Source organism: Eptesicus fuscus, chromosome 22 (assembly GCF_027574615.1).
Source record: "Eptesicus fuscus isolate TK198812 chromosome 22, DD_ASM_mEF_20220401, whole genome shotgun sequence".
Lineage (NCBI taxonomy): Eukaryota > Metazoa > Chordata > Mammalia > Chiroptera > Vespertilionidae > Eptesicus > Eptesicus fuscus.
In genome coordinates this window covers 12,624,322-12,651,070 of record NC_072494.1, presented here as the reverse complement: position 1 = coordinate 12,651,070, position 26,749 = coordinate 12,624,322, and the positions used below count along the sequence as shown (strand labels likewise).

General features: G+C 45.0%; 1 protein-coding gene across 1 annotated transcript; it reads left to right on the top strand.

The window, feature by feature from the left end:
- The first annotated feature begins 8,259 nt into the window (after nt 1-8,259).
- Nucleotides 8,260-10,712, top strand: KPRP (keratinocyte proline rich protein). The gene has a single exon (XM_054711800.1). It carries the CDS (start codon nt 8,270-8,272, stop codon nt 9,977-9,979), a length of 1,710 nt encoding a protein of 569 aa, XP_054567775.1. The 5' UTR covers nt 8,260-8,269; the 3' UTR covers nt 9,980-10,712.
- The last annotated feature ends 16,037 nt before the right edge of the window (nt 10,713-26,749 follow it).

Below are 26,749 nucleotides of genomic sequence, written 5' to 3'. Positions count from 1 at the left end.
CCTTAGGAACAGAAATAAGTTCAGAATTTATCTAGGCCTACTGAGACCCAGAGAATTTAAATGATTTTAATGGAGGCCACAAAACTCTTAATCTTCTTTATGTTAATAAAAGGGATTTGTAATAAGTAAATTAATGTTATACTAATAAATAAACCTCAAGATTAAATTTAGGAAAAATATATATTATATGAGATATTAAATCTCTAAACTGTAGAGTCATATATCTTTGAATTCCATAACAAACAAATAATTCAAACATAAAAGTTTAACCTATATCTTTACTTTGAATTTAACAAATGGATCTTATCTTTTTTTTTTTTTTTTGACAACTTATGTCCACTGAAGTCTTTCCTTGTATCTTATCAGACAACCAAGTTTTTAAATTGGCCCTTAGGGCTTATTGCTATTCTGATTTACATAATGCATTCAATAAACATTTAACATGCACTTTCTAGGACTCTGGCTTTTTGCTAGGCACAGTCTTCTGCCACCAAGATGCTCATCATTTAGTGAAGAAACCAGACGCATCAGCAAAGAAGTGCAGCATTTGTAGGTCCTATAAAAGACTTTTGGGGACCCAAAAGCGACTCATTTTACCTGGGACAGTGGTGTGATTAGAGCCAGGTAAGACTGATGGAGACAATGGTGTTTGAGCTAAATGTCATATTTAGCTCACTATTAAATATGGGAAATATTAGTAGATGTTTGGCATACACGGGGAATAGAGGTAGGTGGGGAGAGAGGGACAGGAGAGAGTGTTCTGAGCAGAGGAAAGAATTCTGAGAAAAAGCAGTGAAATGAAACACAAGACTACTTGGGGAGCAATTGTGAGGAGTTAAGATGTAGCTGAAGGCTTCTCAGCAACCAAAGAAGATTAGTGTTTGCTGTATCTTTGCCAATGAGTCCCCTTTGCTGTGCTCTAGATTACGGATATTGATAACCCAGTGATGCTATATTGGTCACATTCGATGAGGCTGAGGATCTGATTAAGCAGGACTTTCCATTTGCCACTGTGATGATTGAGAGTTTACTATGATTTAAGAAGTAGTTGGTTTAGTACTGACTTAAAATATTATTGCTTGATGGTATGAGTGTTGCAAGATAGTCAGGAAGCCTTTCAGAAACCCCAAATTCTCTGTACAACTGAGTACAACCTGCCTAGCCTAGTTTTTATCCTAGCAATGAAACATACATATACTTCTATTTAACTGAGGCAACATCATCAAATTTGCAAAATGTCTAAAACACTTAAATAGATATATAGCTCTATTTTGTGTCATTGTGTGATATGTTTAGTATTAACATTTCTTCGTTCTCCCTGACACAGCCTTTAGGTGTCCTTGTTTCTTCATTTATTAAACAGCCACATGGTGACAATCTGTGATACTATTTCATGCCATTACCTTTACCCTGGTTGACACATAGGTACTCTGTGGTTTAAACACACATCAGGTCTTTTGAAACTGGGCTTAGGGACAAACACCAAATGGTACTCTGTGCCAAGAAAAAACCCTGACTACTTCAATTCTTGAGGGTGGAGGTCATAAGATACTAAGAATTTTGCCCAGCTGGTGTAGCTCAGTGGTTGAGTATTGAGCCAGGAACCAAGAGGCCACTGGTTTGATTCCTGGTCAGGGCACATGTCCGGGTTGCTGGCTCGATCCTCTGTTGGGGGCGTGCAGGAGGCAGCTGATCAATGATGTTTCTCTTTTATCAATGTTTCTATCTCTCTAAGCCTCTCCCTTCCCCCCCTTTCTAAAATCAGTAAAATATATATATGTATATATATATGTGTATGTATGTATATATATATATATAAGAATTTATATGGAAAGATTGAAAAAACCTCAGATAACAAATATGACCTCCATTTCAGGGACAAGTTTTAGTACCTCCAGCTATTATAGTGATATGAGGGGGACTAAACTGAAAAGAAGATTGTGAAATGATCCAAAGGAAGAAGAGTCTTATTGCATCTATTGAAAACATGTATCTTTGCAAACAGAGGGTAAATGTTCATGTCCTAGCTCTCGGGATCAAGGCATCATTAAGACACCAGTACATTCTTTTAAGGTTCAGCAAGCCAGGGCCCCAAAGGCTCATAACTCCTGAAAAAGATCTCAGAGTATAATAAAACGTAGAGTGCACCTCTGTGTATCCGTGACTCAAGGTAACTATCTCATTTTATATTTACCCCCAAGGCCTCGTTCTCTAGATACCTTGGCTGTGAATGCTGGTTCTGCCATTTCTAAGCTTGTGACCTACAACAAATTTACTTCCTTTTTGAACTTTTGTTCTTTTAGTTATAATATCATGATAATAATATGTACCCCCACAGGACTATTTTAAAGACTAAGAAGGTTAACCTATGTCAAATTCTTAGCCAAGTGACAATGAGATATCAGGGCTCAATGAGCCATCTCTAGATTTATGTGTGCTTTCAAGTTGCCTCCACCTTTTTTTTTTTTTTAATGCGTCCACATGCACTGCTACCCCTGCACCTCTATGTGTCTTTCACATGACCCATCCCACCCCCAATTTGTAGCATTTACATTATGTATTTTAAAAAATCTATAACTTATATTTATCTTTTGCTCTGCATTTTATTATAATTATATGTATTTTATAATTTTGTAGATAACTATATATTCAGCTCTCTTGATATCTTTATATCAGGTTTGTAAATTGCCACATTATCACATATTCCTAGATTTATATCATTATATTTCTAGCCATTTATATTTCACCCTACACTCCTATTTCTAACAGCCCCCCTCGATCTAAATAGCCTTTATATCTCTGCCTAAAAGTAATGACCTATCTCTGGAGATAACCACTGCCTTTAGCACATTTTTTAAATCTATCTATCATCTATCTATCTGTCTATCTATAATCCTCTATGTCTTTTGCTACTTATTGTGACTTTTAATCTGGTATTTATAATGCCATATATTCATTTATTATATTTCAGTATTTAATGAAACCAATAAATCTATAAAATGCAGTATAAATATATACATATGTTAGACTTACATGTATGCATGCATATGCATGAGTGTGTGTATGTTTGCATGCATGAAAATTAAATTACTTAATCAACAAGGTGAAATGAAAACTATGTACTGGAACAGTGCCTGTTTCTGGGATACAGACTTCTTTTCCTGGAGGGACTCATAGGTTGTGTGGAAGACAAGAATGTAAATAATCAGAGAACACATGATAGCTCTGATGATGGGGTGTGTCTAAAGTGCTGCCAGAACATAGAGTGAGTGAGTGAGTCATGGCTTTGGGGAGTCAAGAAACATTACAAAAGAAATGACATTGGAGTTGTTTCAAATGATGAGCAATTGTTCTATGCATAAAGGAGAGATGAAAAGATGTTCCAGAAAGAGGAAACAACATTTGCAAATGTCTGCCAGAGTGAATATCAGGATGTATATAGAGAATGAAAACCACTATGTATGGCTTCATTTGATATATATATATTTTGATGTTGTGTGGGGTGTCGAAGATTGCGGTCATTTTTTTTTTTTTTTTAAGATCAGTCTTGTGGCTATTTTAAAAGTTACACGGAAGAAGGAAAGACAAGGGGCAGAGAAAACTGTGAGGAGACTATTGCACCAGTCCATATAGGGGATTATGAAAACTTGAGATAAAGCAGGGACAGTAATAAAACATATAGATAGGCTCAGAGATTAGAAGGCCACACTAAAGCTTTATCCAAAGAGGCAATTTAGTTTTAAGACATCTCCAAATAAGGAATGCCTTTCTAAGAGTTTTAAAGCTCCCTGGAGAAACAAAAGAATGAGCTACATCTACCCCCACCTTTAGACAATTTCAGTACTAATTCCATTTTTAACCAATGACAATTTTCCAATTCTAGGACCTTTCATATCAAAGAAGGAAGAATGTCAGGAGTTAGATGTTTTGTTTTTAGGCTTGGTGACTGGTCTCTAAAATTATATGGTTGAAAGTTCTATTACCTAGCCTCATTGTCAACTGCAAAATTTACCTCTCCCCATCCTTATCCCACTTGTCTTTGTAAGAAGCAAGAAATAACAAGAGTTGTAGTGCTCTTTGGTCTTTGGATTGAACAATATTAACTCTTTCTCCAGTGGTTTAAGATGTGTGAACCAAGCCCACTTTCTACCATCCTTCCACTCATCTATCTACCCGTCAATCAACAGATTCATATGAAGTCAGGAGTCTAGAGATACCAAGATGAATAAGATAGAGATTCCTCCTTCAAGAAGTGCATATTCTATCAAGAGGTGAGTGGGAGAGAAACAGCTATTAGGATTCAGTAATTCACATTCTGGTTGGGCCAGCTGGTCTATGTTCTCAGCTTTCCTATTTCACTGCTTTTAGGATTAGCCAGGATCAAGTCCCAGAGCTATCCAAGTTTGTAGCACCTTGGCAAATGATGTGATCAGAGACATAACTTCTCTGCAGTGGTGGAAAGAGTCCTTGTCTGGGACTAGAGCTACCTGAGATATGGTCCCTCCAAGGCAGTCATTAGCTTTAAGTCTCCACATAGGTTCCTCTCTTTCTGGGCTTATCCTCATCTTGAGAATGACAGAATGGGACCAGATTGTTTCTCTGGCATTTTGAAAATTTCTGATCCTACTCAAGTTCAAAATGGTGTCTGGACACCACTTTGTAATGAGTAATAAGATCCAGAACTTGGGACTCTGAAGTCATTTGATCTAGACAGAGACTTCCTCATGGGAGGGATTTCATAGCTATAATTGGCATGTGCACCATAGGTCCCAAAGCACTTTCATACCCATTACCTGATTCTCTCTTCATGAGAACATGGTGAAGCATTTTCACTCCCATCCTTCTAAGACAGTAGTTCTCAACCTTTCTAATGCCACGACCCTTCAATACAGTTCCTCATGTTGTGGTGACCCCCAACCATAAAATTATTTTTGTTGCTACTTCATAACTGTAATTTTGCTACTGTTAATGAATCGTAATGTACATATCTGTGTTTTCCGATGGTCTTAGGCCCTACAGCAGCAGTTCTCAACATGTGGGTCACGACCATCGAAAAACAGATATTTACATTACGATTACGATTCATTAACAGTAGCAAAATTACAGTTATGAAGTAGCAACGAAAATAATTTTATGGTTGGGGGTCACCACAACATGAGGAGCTATATTAAAGGGTCGCGGCATTAGAAAGGTTGAGAACCACTGTTCTAAGAGGAAATGAAAGTCCAGAGTGCTAAATGATTAATTAAAAACTAAAACTTTTGACTAGTTATTTCATCTAATTCACACAATAATCCTGTGACTTTTCTAATTCTTCTTTCTTTACTTCTCTTCTTTCCTTCCTTCTCTTCCTCCTACTCCTTATTTTTCTTCTTTCTGTCTTATAGGTAAGGAATCTAAGCTCATGAAGGTTAAGTAGCTTTCACCCCATTAGCAAGTACTAGAGCTCAGATTCAAACCCAAACCTCTATAAATCTAAAGTCCCTGCTCACAAGCTTAGCCAGAATTTTAAATGCTGATAGGGGCTGGACAGTTACATAAAAAAATGAAGTTATCCAGGTGGAAGGATTATTTCACTTCCCTTTTAATTTCACCAAAGATAAATAAGAATACAGGTAAAATAATAAAAGGAAGTTTGCCCTTTGCATTGCATTGTGGATACAGTAATAAAAAAGATGGAGGATTACAGAACATCAAAGTATATGACCTCCCTAAGAGGGGCAGATGTTAAGTAGGTTGAAGTCAGGTGGGCCTACCTATGCCTGATCTTTTAATTTTGAGAGAAAACTAGATATCTGTAATCTTAAAAACAAACAAACAAACAAACAAACACAAAACCTCTCAGTTTGTAAATATTCATGATTACTTAAAAAACTATGTGAGCAAAAATGATTTAGGCGAAAGATAAGAACATATGCATCTTGGCTGTATCTGGCTCACAAGATGCCAGTGTATTATTTCTGTCCTGCATTGCGCTGCTCTCTTGAAGGATGACTCCATAGCATTAGCTGTGCACCTTCTGTGATGACATCAGACGGTTCAGCCCAGGACTGGGATACCACAGGCAGCCATCAATCCAGCTGTGTCTGCTGCTTGGTCCCCAGTTATTCTGAGTGGATGTTAGATATTGTGAATGTCATTATTGACTGGATGCTTTTGCATAACATAGTTGCCTTAATCCTCACAATAACTCAGCAAAGAAGCGTTAATATCTCCATTTTGCAGATAATTGGATCAAACTTAAGTCAGTTATCAAGGGCACACAACTGTAAGTAGCCAACCTGGGATGTTAGATTCATCTCAAACCCAATGTTCTCTTCATTCTGTACCTTTGAGGTGATTTTAACTGCTTCTGGTTAGGGAGATTTTCTTCTTTTATATCCATTTGGTGAGAACGTCAGACAAGGAAGAAGGTAGGGGCCTGGAGTCATCATTCAGGAGAACATGTCTCTTTGTCACTCCTCTTCATCCCCACCACCAGCTCCTCTAAGGGTGAAGGAGAAACAGACAGGGCGAGAAAGGAGGAAGAGAACAAGAATCTGCTCCTCCGTAGTCCAGAAGCTTCATCACTGAGGTGAGACACTCCCACACCCTGTAGGTGACTGCAAGGACAGGCACACAGGGAGGGGACTGGCTGCTGGAATGCCAACCTGGGTGATGAGCCAGGCAGATGCCAACCAATTGTCTCATGGTCTAAGCCAGACCCAGAACCCTTTATATAAACACAGCCTTCTGTCCAGATGCCTCAGCCTGAATGACTGCTTGCCTTGAAGAAGGTAAGTCTAGGGGCAGGTCCTGGGATTGGGTGAAGCTAATGCTTAGGGGGTGTTCAGATTCATAGGGTGAGACAGAGTGAGGGGGGAAGCTGGGAGCAAAGGAGGCCTGGTCTGTCAGCCCGAGGAGAACAGGGGACATTCAGGGGACATAAGAAGGATATCTGTGGAGTCTGTGTGAAAAAATAGGGCACTGAAGTAAGTGTATTTGCCTTCGATAACCCTGGTCTCATCCTCGGGTACCATTGTCTCTCTCCAGGACCTCTCTCCCTAGAAAAGATACACTAGTAATTGCACCCCGTGAGCAGAGTTGGGTGTTGGAGGGTTATCTTCCCCAAGGGCATATATGTTTAAATATTCTCTATACATAAAGAATGGAAGGCTTTGCCCTTCACAAAAAATATTTTCAGTATTTCAGGAGCTCATTGAGAAGTGTTTTGTTGAGTGAGCTAACTATCAAACCAGCCTCGCTGCTATGCTGGCCACTGGGCTGCCTGTACCTGAACAGCTGGACTTGGGGAGAGTGGGGGGACGGCCCTCTGTTTCTGCCTGTTGGGTATGGTGTTGTGTGGTATGCCTGTGTCCCCCACGTCACGTTTGTGATGCCCCTGCTGCGTGGGCTTTAAGTGTGGCTGAACGTCAGTCTCCTAATTAGGAACCTGACACTTCGTGGGTTACCCCCTCTTAAGTAATTCCACCCTGCCTCTCAGAGGGGCTGCAGAGTGGCCCTTTCTGAAGCTGGCAGGTGAGTAAGGACATCAACTGGCTGGGCAAGTTGTCATGTTGATCCTGAGCCTTTCCAAGGCTGGTGTTTTGTATGTGCATCTTTACCTATGCCCACGAGGGCCAGTTTAAACAAATGCACCTAAAAAAGATTAAACATAGAGAAACAAACATTTTAGGTTGGGATTGAGCTGCCCCATAACTAACTGAGTTCTTTACTTCCCAGTGGATACTTTGAGCACAGATGGTGCCTGAGTGCTTGTTCTCATACACACATTTGTTCATGTGTGGACAGTACATGTGTCTGAGAAGTTTAAGCTCTTATGGTTGGGGAGTCCCCACTCTGGACGACAGCCTTGGAGCATGGGTCGCCTCCACTTCTGTAGAGCTCCCTCCCACCACTTAGGAAACCAGGAGGTGATGGGACCCTTCCTGTTGTTAGCGCCCTCCTGTGCTGGACACTGGTATGCCCGGCCTCTAGGGAGAGAGCCCAGACACCTGCAACCCTGGCTGTGCCCTTGAGGCTGTCCCGGATCAGGACCTCGGTCAGGTCTTTCAGCGGGTCCAAGGCAGGTTTCTTGGGCAATAGTGACTAATCTTGGGTCCAGACAACTCAGCAAGTATTCTAGAATGAAGGTCGAGGGTTGGGGAAGAAAGGCCAGGGAAGAAGCAGGGTGTCTGCCCTTGGTCTTGGGCCCTCCTCCCCAAATCTCACCCTCTTAAAGCTGGTCTTTCTGCCCCTCAGGCCCTGTTCACACGTCTGCACCGGAACCATGTGTGACCAGCAGCAGATTCCGTGTTGCCTGCCGCCCCCCCAGTGCTGTGTGAAGGGTTCCTCCTTCTTCCCCTCCCCGTACCCTTCTCCCCAGGGCCAGGTGGTAGTTCAAGCCCCTTGTGGGATGCAAATCGTGGAGTGCCCTGCACCATGCCCGGTTCAAGTCTCCGAGGTGAAGTGCCAAGCTCCCTGCCAGTCCCAGACCATCCAGGTGAAAAGCCAGGCTCCGTGCCAGTCTCAGACTATCAAGGTGAAGGGTCAGGCTCCGTGCCAGTCCCAGACCACGCAGGTGAGCAGCCAGGCTCCGTGCCAGCCTGAGGTTTGCTACGTGCAGTGTGGAGCCCCATGCCCTGTTCAGACCTGCTTTGTAGAATGTGCTCCAGCTTGTTATACAGAAACTCGCTACGTGGAATGCCCCGTCCAAACCTATGTACCCTACCCAGCTCCCCAGCCTGTCCAGAGGTATGTAGCGTACCCCTCAGCATGCCAGACTCAGGGTAGATTCTCCACCCAGTGCCAATATCAGGGCTCCTTCGGCGGCTGCGCCCCCCAGCGTCAGTCCAGGGCTTCATTTCGCACGTATGCACCCCAATGCCAGAGCCAGGGCTCTTATGGGGGCTTCCCCATGCAGCGTCGCGCTAGGAGCACCAGCAGATGCCTCCCTCCACGCCAGATGCGGCCTTCTTACCGCAGCTGCTCCCCACCTCGCCAGATGCGGCCTTCTTACCGCAGCTGCTCCCCACCTCGCCAGATGCGGCCTTCTTACCGCAGCTGCTCCCCACCCCGCCAGATGCGGCCTTCTTACCGCAGCTGCTCCCCTCCACGGCTCTCCGAGCCCTACTACAGCAGCTGCATGCCATCCAGATGTGCTTCGGGTTCCTATAACTACTGCACCCCACCCCGCCGCTCTGAGCCCATCTACCACAGCGGCGGTGCTCCACGTCCCACTCCGAGCTGCTCTCAGAGACGCGGGCCCAGGTGCCGCATAGAGATCTCCTCGCCCTCCTGCCCCAAGCAGGTGCCCCCCCAGAGGCGTCCCGTTCAGGTCCCTCCCATCGGACGCTGCTCTGAGCGCTGTGCTCCACGACCCTCCTGGGGGACCTCCTGCCCGGAGCTGAGACCACGCGCGGAGCCGCGTCCACTCCCAAGCTTCCGTCCACCCCGGAGTTTTGACCAGTGCCCAGTTCCTGCCCCGCGGCCGTCACGCCCGGCACGGTGCGAGAGCCCGGAGCGCCGCCGGTGTTCTCCGCCACGGCGATTTCCCGAGCCCTGTCTGTGTCCCGAACCAAGTCCGGCCCCGCGTCCAGCCCCACGATCCGGCCCAACGCGGTGCGAGTTTCCGGAGCCGCGCCCGCAGTCCTGTGAGCGCCCAGAACCTTGTCCGGAGCCAATTCCCCTCCCGGCACCCTGCTCAAGCCCAGAGCCCTGTGTGCAGCCGCAGCGCTGCCCCAGCCCCTGCTCAGGCCCGAATCCAATGCCAGGCTCAGGAGACTTCGGCTGTCATGAGTCCCGCCCAGGCCGCCTAGACATGGAGGGCCCCAGCTGTGGCCCAGCTGCTTATAACCAGTGCGGAGAGGGGGACGCTGGCTATGGACCTTGTGATGTGTTCCCAGAGCCGCGGGGTCTGGGCGGTTATGGGGACCAAGGAGGCGCCTCTGTTGGAGTGAAAGGGGGGAACTATGCTGGAGTGAAGAGCGCCTACTTTTAAAGGAAGCGAGGCTGAAACATCCCTGCCTCCGGCCCTGAAAAGGCGGCTCCTCCCCTCCCAGCCCTCACCATTTCCCTGCTCTTGTTTGCAATGCTCCAAAGACAGTCAGAGGCTCCCTGCTGCAGAGGCGATGTCCTCTGCATGTCATCTTAGGACCCACACCTGCGTCTCAGACACCTCTGCAGCCTCATGTCCGACACCTCTCCCATAAGCATCCTCTTGTTCCCGCCAGACCAGTCTCACAACCAGGGCACATCTTGGGTGTTCCCCAGGACATACCTTAGCTATCCCTGCCTCCAAGCCTCTGTCCACTCCTCACCCCCGGGATTCCTGGACCACGTCTCCGCTCCTCCCAGTATCTGAAACCCAGCCCATCTTTCAAGACCTCTTCCTTGGAGCCTTTTCTGCTTGTTCCTAAGCACAGAAGCCTGCGCTGACTTCCTAGAATGCACTGCATCGTCCACACCATCCATTTGGCAAGTGCCTTGCAACATCTCTTGAACTATTTAATTTTTCAGGAGTGTCTGTCTTACCTGCCCAGCTAGATTGTAAACTCCCATGTGAGTGGAGTCAGAATATCCCTAAAGTCCCTTGCTTCTCCCGGAGCAGGCAGCTACTCCTCAAGGTTTGTTGGTTGGCAGCTTGAGCCATGATCGGTCCTGATGGGCAACCCCAAACCTGGGACAAGAGGAGACCATGTAACAATAAAGATGATGCTACACTCGGATCCTGACTCCCTGGGATAAACTTTTTCTTTTCTTTTCTTTATTGTTTTTCTTCTTGGGTTTATTGTTACCCATGGCTGAACTTCCCTTAGACTAGACCAGGTGGTCTGCTTTGTGGGTTTTCTGTCTCCCCTCAGTGTCCCTGGCCCCTGCTGAGAAAGGATGGATGAAAAAAACACAAGGAATGAGGAAACAAGGAAGGTAGCTCTTGCTCCTCAGTCTAGGGGTAGAGGTCTTCAAGCCCGCCTTGGTCAGGTCACCCAGCTGTGCTCTGGGGCCGTAGTCACTGCCATGTGACCTGTATGGAGTCAGGGGCAGAGAGAAGGGATCCTTCCTAGGCTCTCTGGGATACTCTGCACAGGATACACTCTTCTGTATTTCTGAATAAACTATCTGCTGTGTTTTGGGGGACATACTAGAAAAGGGAGCATCTGAGGCTGTCTCTGCACTCCTCTATTGCTCCCAAATACCATTAGGCATGTTGGTCTTGGCAGCATGAAGGTGGGGCTTGGAGGGGCAGGAGAGCCAGGGGTGTCTCTTCCTCATACTCCCTTCAGATGACAAGTACTGGCTGGGGAACTAGTGTTCCCTAGGAGATCCCTTCCCCAGAGGGAGAGAGTACCTGAGGCCACCAGGATGAAAGGGAGGCAGCTCTGGTCTGGGTCCTGAAGGTCTGATCCAGTGCCTTCCTCCTCAAGGGCCACAACCCCAGAGGGCCCCACAGCTCCGGCACCATAGTGGGCACCACAAATACAGGGCCTGGCTCTGAGTATGTTTCTCCCTTGCCCCAGGGATCTAGTAATGCAATATCAGTGGTGGAGAACCCAAGAGACTACCTGTGTTATATAAAGAAAAATTGAGCCTTTCCATGTGTAATCCACTCATTTATTTATTTATTTATTTATTTATTTATTTATTTATTTATTGATGAACTAGAGGCCCGGTGCATGAAATTTGTGCACTGGGGGAGGGGGGTGTCCCTCAGCCTAGCCTGCACCCTCTCCAATCTGGGATCCCTCTCACAATACAGGACTGCTGGCTCCCAACCGCTCACCTGCCTGCCTGCCTGATTGCCTCTAACCACTTCTGCCTGCCAGCCTGATCAACCCTAACCACTCCACTGCCAACCTGATCGACACCTAACTGCTCCCTGCCAGCCCGATCACCCCTAACTGCCCTCCCCTGCCAGCCTGGTCACCCTTAACTGCCCTCCCCTGCCAGCCTGGTCACCCCTAACTTCCCTCCCCTGCAGGCCTGGTCACCCCCAACTGCCCTCCCCTGCAGGCCTGGTCACCCCTAACTGCCCTCCCCTGCAGGCCTGGTTGCCCCCAACAGCCCTCCCCTGCAGGCTTGGTGGCCCCTATCTGCTCTCCCCTGCAGGTCTGGTCACCCCCAACTGCCCTCCTCTGCAGGCCTGGTCGCCCCCAACTGCCCTCCCCTCCTTGCCTGATCGCCCACAACTGCCATCCCCTGCTGGCCATCTTGTGGCAGCCATCTTGTGGCCACATGGGGGTGGCCATCTTTGACTACATGGGGGCAGCCATCTTGTGTGTTGGAGTGATGGTCAATTTGCATATTACTCTTTTATTAGATAGGATATTCACTGCTTACTTGCTAGGAAGACACTGGTAAAAGGGACAGACAGAACCCTTGTTTGCTCTGGTAGCTTGCAGCCTTGCACACTGGTTCTCAAAGTGTGGTACCTGGACCAGCAGCATCAGCATCACCTAGGGCCTTGTGAGAAATACAAATGTGTCACCCAGACCTACTGATACAGAGCCTAGGTGAGTCAGGCTGGGCCTGAGCTAGGGCGCCCCGGATGGCCTAGAGCTCCTCACAGGCCAGGGCTGTGCAGGAGCCAGCCTCAGTGCCATCTCTGAGGTCAGAGAAGCTCAGGGCCCAGTCTCTCCTGGGATTAGTCCAAATTGGCCTCAAAGGTCCACTTCCTCTGACAGTGTCCAGCCCTGAGCCTCCAGACAGGCCCATAGTGAAAAGTTACAGCCTATTTGTAGCAGTTCAGAGGAAACCATGCCCAGGAGTGTGTGTGTCTGCATGTCCTTCTGTGGGCTTTGCATGTTTCTTTGTGTGAGCCCATGTGTCTGCTGTTTCTGTCTGTATGCTTTAAAAGCTGGAGGATTGTTTAAAATTCATTTGGCAATGGGGACTGTGACCTCAGGAGCATCATTTATGATACCCTACAGTCCTTCAACACTGACTTTGGGTGACCCTTCCCAGACATCCCTTCCACCCCCACCCTCTACCCTTTCACTGACCACCTGCCTCCAGTTCTCTGCATTTTTCTTCTATGTCAAGATTTGAACAAAAATTAAAGAGTCCTTGGGACCAGGGCTGAGGATTCAAAATTACATTTAAAAATACCATTTATAAAGTTCTTTAAAGGTGCTCAAAGATCTGCGAGAGACTCCCCTTTGAATCTCACAGTAATCTGAGGCAATACACAGGTTGTATAGTGTTGTTTCCATTTCAGTTTGACAGACTATTGCCCAGAAGTGCCAATGCATTGGCAAAGTCACAGAGTGTGAGACAGAGATGGCCAGACTCTCACGCCTGACATCCAACCATGCCAGAAAGGAGGGCCTGGCTTCCAGAGATGAGGGCCAAATCCAAGTGACTGTAAGAGAGATTAAGATCATGCTTCCTATCTTGGAATCGTGTTTCTCTATTTTTTTTCTCTCTTTCTACACCTCCCTCTCAGCGATTAGCATCCTCACTGTAGAATGAGGGAATTGCTCTAGATGTTCTCAGAGCTTCCTTCCTCTTTGTCGTGGCACTAGGCTAGGGTGAAATGACCTGGGAACCCACTTAAAGACATGGAATCCCAGAAGTGATCCTAGACCTACTTAATTTGAATTTCCAGAGAGAGAGAACCGGGAATCCATTTGAAAATTATTATGATCAGCTGGAGGTAGAAACCATTCCGATAGTGAATACCTAGGTGTGTGAACTTGCTCAAGACCTGCAGGAGAGTTGACACTTGTACGCAGTGGCTACAGCATGCGTAGGATGTTGTGGCAAAATGGAGCTGGTCTGTAACTGTTTTTGTGGGAGGTTTTATGGAATTATTTGTGTGAAGTCAAATTGTCTACTCTTTAGTCTAGAGGTGCCTCCAGACCAAGGAGTTTCTTCTTTTTCTCAGTTAAATTCTCAGCCCTAAGGCCACCAAAAGTACCCAGAATGGGGTGCTTGTTGCATGGCTGATGTAGAGGGCTTGTCTGGTACATGTTACAGATATTTTTTTACTGGGAAATGGTGGGCCTCATTTTGGTATATTTCTCCTTTATTTTAGGCACTACCCAAACATTAAGGGGGAGGAATTCCACATCCCAGAGTTTGTCCTACAAACTAGAGTCCTGATGAACAAGCAAATAGAATGGTCATGCATAAGGGAATAGCTCAGCTGTTTACAATGGAATAGATAGGTAATCAGAAGACAGGCAGTGCATCTGTGGATATTTCACTGATGCATAGAAGAATATTCAGGTGGTGACCAAGACTTCTAACAAGACTAGCATACTCCTGATTTCTGGCATGGTTGGACATCCCAGAGGATCCACATGCCTGTGGCCTGAAACTAGTTGGGAAGACAGGGTGATGCATGATGATCCATGTGCCTCCCCATCACCATCAAACCCAAGGGCCATCAAACTCATTCCTTCAAAAGAGGAAGCTTCCTGACCTAGAAGACTAAACTAGAAGTATCTAGAAGCCTAGGAATAACCCAAGCGGTGCCAAAGCCACCCATCATGTTCCTCACCACATCTTGTCATAGGAGCCCTGAGCTGGGTTAACAGCTTCCCTCTGTTCTCTAGTATTGTGTCGGTCAGGAAGAAAACCACTTACCAACTTGTATTAACACATCCATTTAGTTGACAATCTGCCAGGAACTGGGTATACTTGGTCCTGGAAATACAATGGTGAGCAAGGCAGGCACTGTCTTGCTAACATGAAGTCTGAGAGACAGAGCTTGTGAGAGTTTCCACCTGGGAGGCATATGGTATCATGGCAGCCCATAGAAAAGCCACTTGAGTGGGTCAGGTGCCTAGAGAAGGCTACTACAAACACAGATATGAAAGATAAATGGGAGGAAAGAGGAGAGTGTTCCTGGTAGAGTTAACAGCAGGTATAATGTCAACATAATGGACACAATGACAGACAGGCCCAGGCGAAGTATTTCCTCCTTACTTGACCATTCTTCCTGGTCTTTGTGTTGTTTAAGGGTCAATACCTGCCTGGTCACATTGAGGATGAAATTAGATAAGTTATTTAAAAACACTTTGTGTATTATAAAACACTAAAAGTATATTTGCTTTTTTTTTTTTTTAAATATATTTTATTGATTTTTTACAGAGAGGAAGAGAGAGGGATAGAGAGTTAGAAACATCGATGAGAGAGAAACATCGATCAGCTGCCTCTTGCACACCCCGCTACTGGGGATGTGCCCGCAACCAAGGTACATGCCCTTGACCAGAATCGAACCTGGGACCCTTGAGTCCGCAGGCCGACGCTCCATCCACTGAGCCAAACCGGTTTCGGCTATATTTGCTTTTGATAGTGAGGTCTTCATCCCTAAGGGAAGAAGTAAAGGAAAAAGATGGTGATGGGTACTGGGGGACTTCCCATTTGATGAACTGGTTGGGCCACAGAGGCAGGTCAAGTTGAGGCCCAAGCAGAGGCCAGATGAGTGGAAAGGAAGCACAAATAGGCATAAGTTTAGTCATCTGGGGCAAGTCAAGAGAGGATTGAAGGAGGAGGAATTGAAGGAGTGAAGGGACAAGGAATGGCAGACAGGAAACAGATGGGGTAATTGGTGGGGGAAATGGTTCAGGCAAAATGCTGAATCTAGAGGATTATAAGATTTGGGGACCAGAAGCTCAGATACCAGGATTAATGTTGGGTTCAAGGATAGTGAGGTGAGCAGCTATCACAAATGCTCATTGCTATGGATGCCACCCATCCAGTTTGCCATTGGGCATGGCTCCCTGGGTCAGCCAGAGTGACAGGAATTACCAGGGAGGAAGGCTCTCAGTCAATCAGAAATATCTTTTAGGCTTAAATTGGGTTGGGCCCTTAATCGTTGCAAGACCTGACTTGACCCAGCTTAGAAAAGGCTGGATTGAGCAATCATTTAATTAAGCAGTTATTTCCATAGCGTCTCATCAGCATTATTCAGAGGGTTGTTTGGTTCGATCAGAAATGCAGGAGCTGTTTCCAATGAGTATAGTCTTAATCCTCCTATAGCAAAGCAGGGTTTCTCACCCTCAGCACTAGTGACATTTTGGACTGGATAATTCTTTGTTCTGGGAGCACTATCCTGTTGCAGTGTAGGGTGTTAGCAGTATCCCTGGCCTCCTCTTGCTAGATAACGGTATTAAACACAACCCCCTCGCCCTTAGCTATGAGGACTAAATGTGTCTCCATTGTCAAATGCTCCCTCTGGGGGTAGGGGGGGGGTGCCAAATCCACCCACACTGACACCCACTGAGTTAGAGGAAAGACAATCAGAGCTTGACCTCAGGGCACTTGAGCAATAACAAAATGCTCCAGGATGTAAGGCAGGAGCACAGGTAAACACAGCCAAGGAATTCCAGCTTTAAGGATCTATGCAAACTTATTTTTTTCTTGAAGGGACTGAGTGCTGATTATGGAAGAGTAGATTATCTCGGTATTATGACTAATAAATTATCTATGACTCTTTATTATAATTATTTGGCAAACTTACCCAATAGCTCTGAATACTCCCTTTCTAACTCTGCACAGGAATGCCCATGGCAACCTGAAAAAAATTATAAGCAGGAATTTCCATTGTCTTGAAAACTCCTAACACAGGACATTATAACACGAACAGAAGAAATTTGTACTGACGATCAGTTAACAGGGTTTATAGGCAAAAGCAGTGTTGGGAGGGGACGAATACCGCGCCCCCCCCCCCTTACCCTTCTTTAGTTCTTATGACTGGACTAATAATAGAAGTAACACAAGATTGCATTAACAGGGGAAAAAACAACTTAATACGTGTGCAGGGAATAATCTCTATATGAAAGGAGGCTCAAAGAACCTTTTGAAACAGGCACCTTTGTATGTTTTAGACAAAGAAACAATACATTTGTGAGAAACTGACAAGGAAAAAAACACGGTAGTGCTCCTTAGAAAGGAAGGTTTGGATCTTCATTAGTGAGGAATTGAAACAAAGTAGTGAATTAGAAAAGAGGCAATAAAACTTGATGACACAGACTCTTTGGCTCTGAGTTGTTTCTCTCTAGAAATAAGGGGGTGTCTTCCAGGTGCTGGAAGGACATCTTCCACAGGAGAGGTCTATTTCCTGCATTCAGGGAGACAAGGGAGGGTCAAGGTACCCTTCTGGCACTGGCTATTAGTTTAATGCGAACTAATCAATATGCCGTTGTGGGATAGAGGGGAGCAGCCTGTGTTGGGCCCCAACAAAAGAGAGGGCAATGCACAGAGACCCTAGGAGGGCCTGCGATAAGCATGTCCACACTTTTGTTCTTTTGGGTCCCCCACTGAATATAATGGCGTAATTGAGAATGAGTTAAGGAAACGTACCCCATCAGGATGAATTACGAATGAAGGTGGTTAGTGTAATTGAGTAGGGAAAATCTTGAGGTGTCCGTTAAAGACGGGGAGGACCTGAGGCTTGCTTAACTCTGTGAATTTTAGTAGACAGACTGGTACAGCAAGGCCCCATCAGCAAAGCAGTGACGATTAGAGATAAATTGATGTGACTGAAAAATGTTAGAGTTCTGTGTTCCGCTAGTGACCTAAGAATATTTACTAGTATAAAACAGAGACGATAATCCCTTATCTGAAACCCTTGGTGCCATATGAAATTGAAAACTCTTTTTTTTTTTTTTTTTTAAAAAAAGGACAGTGTAACAGGGAATACAAACTTAATACTCTTCTGACTAACCAAGAAATGAAATTAGGATAAAATGTACTAGCAAACTGATAAAAGGAACTTACATACTGACCGTTTCCTTATAAGCATATTGCAGGCATCAGCAGTGCCAGCCTTCCTTGGACAAGAAATGGCCTTGACCATGACTTCGGTTGATGCAGATCGCCCAACTGCAGGAATTTGGCCAGCACTGGCCAGTGCCAGAATGCTGACATTAAAGATCCATTTGGGGACCAGCAAGGACACTGCCTGCACGTCCACAACGTGTTCCCCTGATCTCTTTGTTTTGCTTTCCTTCTCCCTCCCTGTGAAAACCCCTGTCTGCACTAAGATGGGCTTTGGGATGAGAGTCCCCCGTCTTCTCAGGTGATTGGCACTTGAATAAACTTCTTTCCTTTTTCACCAACACCTGTCTCATGAGTTTGGCTTTTGTGGTGGCAGGCAGCTGAACCTTGGATTCAGTTTCAACAGTATAGTGAATAGAATTTATTAGCAATGCTACAGGTATACTTCAGTACAGGCCATGTCCAATCTCAACACTAAGGAATTCATACCAAGGAGTCTACCACATCTGGTGTGCAAATAATTTACAGATTCCCCACACCCCATAGCTCAGGACTCTTACCCCTTGGGGAAGCCATTAATATGTCTACAACAGAACATATGGATATCCACAGTAAGGTAAAGAGACCTCACTGTCAACAATTGGACAAGAACCTCTGTTTTCAGAGGTCTTTGGATAGGGAGATTGTGAAGAAGGGATTGCAGGTCTATAGTGACATTTGGGGGGTTAGTGGTGATAGTATTGCCTCATCCCATTGCCGACTGCTGTTATATTCTATCCCAGAGTTTCCCACACAGTCTCCTTCCATATTAGGATCCAACACTAATGTAATTATCCTGACCCTGCTAAAATGACACACATGCAAGTAAAAATAATAACATTAAATTAAGACCTTCAGTGGATTTCTGGTGAACATTCAATAAAACCCAGTGACGGGCCATGAAAACAGTCTCCCCACAATCTGGAACCAATCTGTTCTCAGCCTCATTCTGATTCTCACTCTTCCTCCCACTCCATCACACATGCCCTACCTTCCCGTCAGGTTGGGTCACTCACTGCTCACACAAGACCACCTGCATCCCCCTGCTCCATATAGATTCCCACACTGCTTCTCCATTGATGTCCTCCTTTCTCCACGCACCGTCTCCACGACTCAGGCTCACCACCTTTGGAAGCCTATATTCTAGCAGACTTCTTTGGCAAATATTTTCTGACACTCTTTCTCAGAATTCCCCTCTCACTCATTTATTTTCCAAGACTACTAGTAATTTGTACCATCCCTCTGGACATGTTGTACCACTTACTGGCTTTCTTCTTATGTATCCTGTTTTGGATTTATTAATTTTTTTGGTCCTGTGGGTTGATGGTTTTCATGAAATTTGGAAAAAAATTATTTGACCAATATTTTAAAATATATTTTTCCTCCATTGTATTCATTCCCTCCTCCTGGGAATCCAACTACATGAATGTTAAACTGTTTGCTCTTATTCAACAAATTATCAATCATCTGCTTATTTTCTTCACTATTTCCCCCTTCTTTTCAGTTCAGTTTGAATAATTTGTTTAAGTTCAAGTTCGCCAATCTGTTTTTCTATAGTTTACTAAGATGATCACCTATCTGCTAAAACAATCCAATGGATTTTTAACATTATATTTAATTTGGAACACATTTAACTTTTCAGATATTATGTTTTTCACTTTTAGAATTTCCATTTGGTTATTTCTGAGCATGGGAAATGTGGGGAATTTATATTGCAGCAATGCAAACAATTTAAATTTGAATATTTAATATGTCTGTTCTTAAGTATACCAGCGACACCACTTGAACCCACTCTTTAAGACCACTAAAATAAGCCATTCTCTTCTCTCTTTTTTCTTTATTGATTAAGGTATTACAGATGTGTCCTTACCCTCCATTGTCCCCCCATCCCCGGAGTCCTGCCCTCACCCTTACCCCCTGTTGTCTGTGTCCATTGGTTAGGCTCATATGCATGCATACAAGTCCTTTGGTTGATTTCTCCCCCTTACCCCCAACCTCCCCTATCTTCCCTCTGAGGTTTGAGCATCTGATCGATGCTTCTCTGTCTCTAGATCTGTTTTTGTTCATCAGTTTATGTTGTTCATTATAATCCACAAATGAGTGAGATCATATGATATTTATCTTTCTCTAACTGACTTATTGCACTTAGCATAATGCTCTTCTCTTAACCCTTCCCATTTTTATTTTACCTCACCCCTTCAGCTTTGCCACAGAAGACTGTAAATTAGTTTCAGGCTATAATTTAGGGCAATATGCCCAGCTTTAGTCATTCATTCTGGATCTACCTTCATAAAGCCAAACTCATTGATGTATATAGGAGGGAAAAATATCATTTAGTTTGAACAGATCTATCTACTTTAAAAGGTATATGTGGCTTAAAAAAATCCCACCGTCCATTAAAAATCCATATGTGCACCTATTTCTCTATCTATCTATCTATCTATCTATCTATCTATCTCCAGAATGTTGCCCAGTGCTGCACATTATCTTGCCTACTTCCCTTTTGCCATCTTAATTAATTTGTAGATCCTGCAAAAAAGATGTTTTTATCATCAGTATTTAAAATATCAGAATGCTTAGGTTACAAAAAATTGAATACTTTGCTAAAGTCTCCAAGGATTCTTTTCCCAACCTCTATACTACACACACACACACACACACACACACACACACACACACACACATTTTAGACATATAGATTTTCATACCAAGCCATCTAGATCCAAAGTCCAGATGGAAAATTAATATCTAGGGTGGCAGGAAAGGAGTTGTGTGAACAGGGCCCATAAGTGTGAATGGAGAACCATTTTCCATAGAAAATAAGGCAACAGAGGAACAATGATGTTCATTTCTACTCACCACACTCCACATTTTAAGCAGGTATTTTTTTTTTTTAAGCCAGGAGCAATTGCCCTGAGCCCCATAGACAGAGGCCGGGGAGGTGTGGCCAGTCATCGCCTGTCACAGGACCATGTGGGTGGCAGGAGGCGGTCCTCTCATGCCCAGGCCCTGTCTCACTCACTGGGGCAGAGCTCAAGCCCAGCATAAAAGGGCCGTGGGGATGGAGCATCTCCATCCACTCCCTCCTGAGGTAGTGACAGACCCTGTGCTGCTTGTGCACCTGGTAAGTGTCCACTGGGAATGGAGCAGGGCCTATCATAGGGGGAGGCCAGACCAGAGCAGGAGGGCAGGTGGGCAGGGCCTTGGGGACTGGAGTTGTGGTTGGCAAGGATGAGGGCTCAGAAAATCTGAAGGAGAAGAGCGAGGGTGCAATGGGTGACAGAGACCACGGTAACTGGGAAGATTTGTGTGGCTGGTGCTAGAGGTTTAGAGAAACCAAATTGCTTTCAGTTGCTGGGTGTATTTCTTTGGTTTTAGAGGATAAAAACATTGACCATTAGATTTTGCTGGAATGGGTTGTAGAATGGGCATATAATTTTGGAACTACAGCCATAACCAGTTGTAGAAACAATGTGCTCAGGACATTGGTACTTAACAGAGAGAACCAGTGTGGATCAGACTAGACGCCAGAAAGATCCATGATGGGAGATGGGGACATCTGAGTTGCGAAGCCCTGTGACAGGCCTGGGGGAGCAGGCCTGGGGAGGAAGTCTGTAAAGGACAGAGTGTGAGGTTGAGAATCAGGGAACCTGGGAACAGAACTGTGACATGCTGGTGAAAAGCATTGAGCCAGTGAATTCACTTCTTTTGGTTTTAGTTTCTTCATTTATAAATTGAATTGATTGAGACAAATGGACTCCAAGGCACTTTGCAGTTACAATTTTCTCTATTCTGCAAAAGCAAACCATATCAGAAATCCTTTCCAGAGAGAATGAGTTTGATTTTTTCTTAAAGAAGCTTTAGCTCTAAAATGATCCTACATTGGACATTTTAAGATTCTTGGTGACATGGTAGAATGAATGCCGTCCTGAAGCAAATTTATTGCCTGGTCTTCTCTTCAACACTTAGGAAATGTTAACAGGCATCAATTTTCCTTATATATTTGGAGGTGATATTGTATGACAACCATCCAAATGAGGTTTGAGACTCATGATAAACGAATAACACTGATTAAAAGGTCAGAGATTATTTTCCTATGTCTGATCTCACAACTTTCAAAATAAAAGGGCTAGAAATGATGTTAAAAGGACACGAAGGGACAGGGGTGGCCTCTGTGTGGGACTGACTTGCGCTCTGACTCTCCCTCAGCTCCTGAACGCCCGCCTGCCTGCCCGCCCAGATGTCCTGCCAGCAGAGCCAGCAATGTGCCCCCAAGTGCCCTCCGAAGTGCTGCACCCCAAAATGTCCCCCTAAATGTCCCCCCAAGTGCCCTCCAGTCTCTTCCTGCTGCAGTGTCAGCTCTGGGGGCTGCTGTGGCTCTGGGGGTGGGGGCTGCTGTAGCTCTGGGGGTGGGGGCTGCTGTAGCTCTGGGGGTGGTGGCTGCTGCCTGAGCCACCACAGGTCCCGCAGGTCTCGTCTCTTCAGACACAGAAGCTCTGGCTGCTGCAGCTCAGGGGGCTCCAGCTGCTGCGGAGGGGGCTCTGGAGGGGGCTCCAGCTGCTGCGGAGGGGGCTCTGGAGGGGGCTCCAGCTGTTGCGGAGGGAGCTCTGGGGGCTCCAGCTGCTGCGGAGGGGGCTCTGGAGGGGGCTCCAGCTGCTGCGGAGGGGGCTCTGGAGGGGGCTCCAGCTGCTGCGGAGGGGGCTCCAGCTATGGAGGGGGCTCTAGCTATGGAGGGGGCTTCAGCTATGGAGGGGGCTGTGGTCAGTCCTCTGGAGGGGGCTGTGGTCAGTCCTCTGGAGGCTGCTGCTGAAGTGGACCCTGAGCCAAGAAGAGCAGAATCAGAGGCACTAAAGGGGCAAGATCATCTTCCTTGGGCCTGCCTGTGTTGCTGAGACATTTTAGTGAAGATTGATTTCAAATTCTGTTCTGGAAGATTCTTCTGACTTGGAATCCAGAAATCTGTGTCCTCTCCTAACGTCTCATCTCCCGACCTCTGAGCCCACCTTCGCAGCTTGCCCTGGGAACCCCAGATTATTTCTTTGGCTGGCCCCTTCTTGAAGGGAAACAATAAAACAGTCTGCTCCCCAACTTGTTCTCCACTGTTGTCTCTTATTATACACTTTCTGGGAAAGGTGAGCATGTCTGGTCTCGGTTCTGTCTCTCCTTGCCACCTGGGCCCTGAACCAGCATTGCTTGCTTTCAAGGCTCTGAGACTCCCCACGAACACAATTCCTTCCACTTCTGCCGGTCATTAGAGCTGAAACCAGTCCCTCTGCCATTGAAGGTCAGGAAATGAAAATTACGGGATTTCCTTTAACAGGCAGAACAGTATGTAAAGAATTGCCGACTTGGTGATGGAGAACTGAAAAGACACGCCCGGGTTGATAAGTGTTCATGGAGGTAGTAACTTGAACTACTACCACTCCTATAAATGGGAGAGACAGGGAGAGATGCTGGAATTACTAAAACTCAGAAACTTGGAGGAGGGGTCCTATGAAATTAAAACTCAGGCCTCTGAGGAGGGGCCCCCGCTCACTGATGCAGGGGTCCTTGAGCTCAGATGAGAGGTTCTAGTGGTTGGACCCTCTGAGGAGCAGGTGCCACCTGGTGGTGTCCTCACGTCTGTAAGGGGCACAAGGCTGGCTCTGTGAGAGCTGGGAACACTGCACCCTGGGACCCACTCATGTTACTGGAACAAATGGCCACGGCTGGGGCAGGAGGTAAGATTGGGACGACCTGGAGAGATACAGGAAACTAACAAGGAGCAGACAGCAGGGAGCCTGGCCCTTGTCCCTCTGCCTGTCCTTTAATCTCTTTATAGCTCCCCCTGTTGGCAGAGATACAGGAAGCCAGCTGGCAAAGGAGGAAGGTGGTTTGCAGAGTGACAACCATAACTAACATCAGAAAGCCAGATGTTGAAGAGGGGGCTTGAAGTTGAGTAACAAAAACCTAATTATCAGTACCCAGAAGCAGGCAGGGACCTATTGTCCTACTCAGCCATAACGCTCCTCCTTCCTGATACCCTTGCTCTCTTCCTCTTCTAACAATTTCACTATGCTCACCCTTCAGCCAAAATTATAAAATGACCCCACATAACTCATACTTCAAAAATGTAGACTGCTGCCGGAACCGGTTTGGCTCAGTGGATGGAGCGTCGGTCTGCGGACTGAGGGGTCCCGGGTTCGGTTCTGGTCAGGGGCATGTACCTTGGTTGCGGGCACAGCCCCGGTGGGGGTTGTGCAGGAGGCAGCTGATCGATGTTTCTCTATCATCGATGTTTCTGGCTCTCTATCCCTCTCTCTTCCTCTCTGTGAAAAATCAATAAAAATATATTTTTTAAAAAAAATGTAGACTGCTATGGGAGACTGGGGGAAAGTGAAGGGGGAAAAAAAGGAGATATATGTACTAATACATGTAATACTTTAAACAATAAAAATATTAAAAAATAAAAATGAAAACTTAAAAAATGTAGACTGCTATATTACAAATAAAACTTCAAGGTCACTTCTGCACATGGACCTCCAGCAGTTTCTATTATCACAGAGTACAAGTAGAATCACCAATTATAGACACATACACACAATCTTCATTAAGGGTGTCAAGAGCTTGGAAACAATGTCTGTGAGAGACACAATTGCCTCTGTGCTTCTGGTGGTCCTTCCGATGATGTGACTGCAGGTTTTGATTCTGGATGGATGTAAATCAGCCTCCACTTTGTTTTCCAGGGAGCTGCCCTAATGCTTCTACTTTCACACCCACTTTAACACTACAGTTCTTCAGTGATAATATTCTCAGGTTGTCCTCTCTCCTTGTACTATAACTTGTGTGTGTGTGTGTGTGTGTGTGTGTGTGTGTGTTTTCTCTTGGGACTGCCCAAGATGTGTTTCCTCTTTTCCCTTCTGACTTGGAATCCTTATAAATTATAATACCTGTAATACTAGGTGTTTCCATGTTAGGACCAAGGACATTCAAGGTCAGAGGCAGAATTTCAGGCTTCAGGTGAATGACTTCCTAACTTCAGGGGATAGGCTATCACCCCATACTGGGGGCTTTCTGGGGGCTTCCTCTCTACTCCTGTGGCTTCCCTCAGGCAGGGAAAACTGTGCTTCAACTTAGGATGGGGCTCCTCCTGGGAAGGTAGGGACACTCACCATACTTTCTCCAGAAGAGATCACATTATCTCCTCCTCTTTATTGCTCTTTCTAAGTTCTAAGGGCCAGAGATACTTAGATGGGATCTGACAGATGCTTCAAGGCCAAAAGCTCTTCAAAAAAAAAAAAAAAAAAAAAAAAGGAAACAAACTTCTGCAAGGTCTCCATGAGTCTTTCCTTCTCCTGGCTCTCTGTTGAGTCCAGAAACCAATGTCCAGCAGAAGTGGCTGGACTTAATTTCTCCTCTGCTTCCCATATGTGGGCACCCTCCTGCTTATGCACAGGAAATTCTCCACAGTTTTCATGCAGTTTGAGGCTGGGATCTCCACACTGTCCCACAGCAGGAGGGGTTCAGAATGCCCTCTCTGACTACCCTCCTCCCAGCCTTAGGCAGTCAGACCAGTGGGAGAGATCGTCACCCTCCTTCACTGTCCTGGACCAATCTCTTCAGCTAGCTTGGGGAGTCCCTGAGAAACGCCTCATACTCTGGCATTGTCCTGCATTCTGGTGACTGGGTAACATTGTCCTGACAATGATGGAGCAATTCCAATATGTCAGGTACTGTGTTAGCAAGTTGCTCACTTTATGCTATGCTATGAGCAGGTCCATTTTTAGCCCCCATTTTACAAAAGCAGAAATTGAGGACCAGAGAGGTTAAGTGCATTTTTCGACACTTGTCACAGTTGGTCACCACCACTCCTCTCCACTGTTCACTGTCACTGCACCAAAGGTCTGAGAGTGGACTCCTGGGATGGTGTTTGTTGGTGCCTGTCCTGTAGAACTGGAAAAAACACACACCAACATATCATGTTCTATAATGAAATGAGTTTCATGTAGATTAAAGAGCTAAATTTTTGAATCGAATCACAAAGTTGGACTCATAATGGAAACAAATTTGGTGTGTAAGAAAAACAGAAGAAATGTTTAAGGGAAATTTTGATAAACTAATCCCATCAAAATAAAATTCAAAATAATATAAACAAAACAAAATAGAAAGCAAAAATCATATAAACAAAACAAAATAGAAAGTCAACACAGTGTATGTAAAATAATAAATATTTATTAAGTATTTACTATATCGCAAGCATTCATTACCCTAAGTGTTTGTTCTTCTGTATAATTTTTAGGAACATAAACTTGTCACGTTCCACAAAGCCAAGACAAAACAAAGCTAAGCAAAGTGTGCTGTTGGAGTTTTGACTGGCATTGTATTAAACTCACATAATACCACAGGGAGAGGGTGAGGATTTTCATCTTAATATTTACTTTTTCTATCCATATACCATGAACATATGCTATAGATTTCTACTTAGATATTTTAAAATATTTTTCAATAAAGTTTTAACATTTTATACATAAATGCCTTTAAAATATGCATTATTATATATTGTATTTTGCTGTTTTTTAAATAACAGGTTAAATTTCTTTTATTTTCGAACTTATTTTTAAAGAAAAAAATATTGCTTTCATGTCTGAAAACTTGCTGTACTCTTATTATTTGTAATTAGTTACAGGGAAAATTCTTATACATATATTTTTCCTTATCATTCCCTTATCTCTTTAGGTTCTATTCAGAGATGTTCAAATGCTGTAAAAGAGTATGCTCATTTTACATTTTAATTCATTTATACATCATCACAAAGTATGTACTGAATGAATGAATCATCATATTATCTTACATAATAATTATGCCAAACCAATGAAGCATGAATGCCCAATTCCTCACTTCCTCTCCAACACTGAGCTTTTGTTAAACACTCAATCTTTGACAATTTGTATGAAATGAATGAACACTGTAACATAAAAAGACAAGGTATTAGTTTTTGATTTTTTATTCTTTGATTAATAGTAAAATT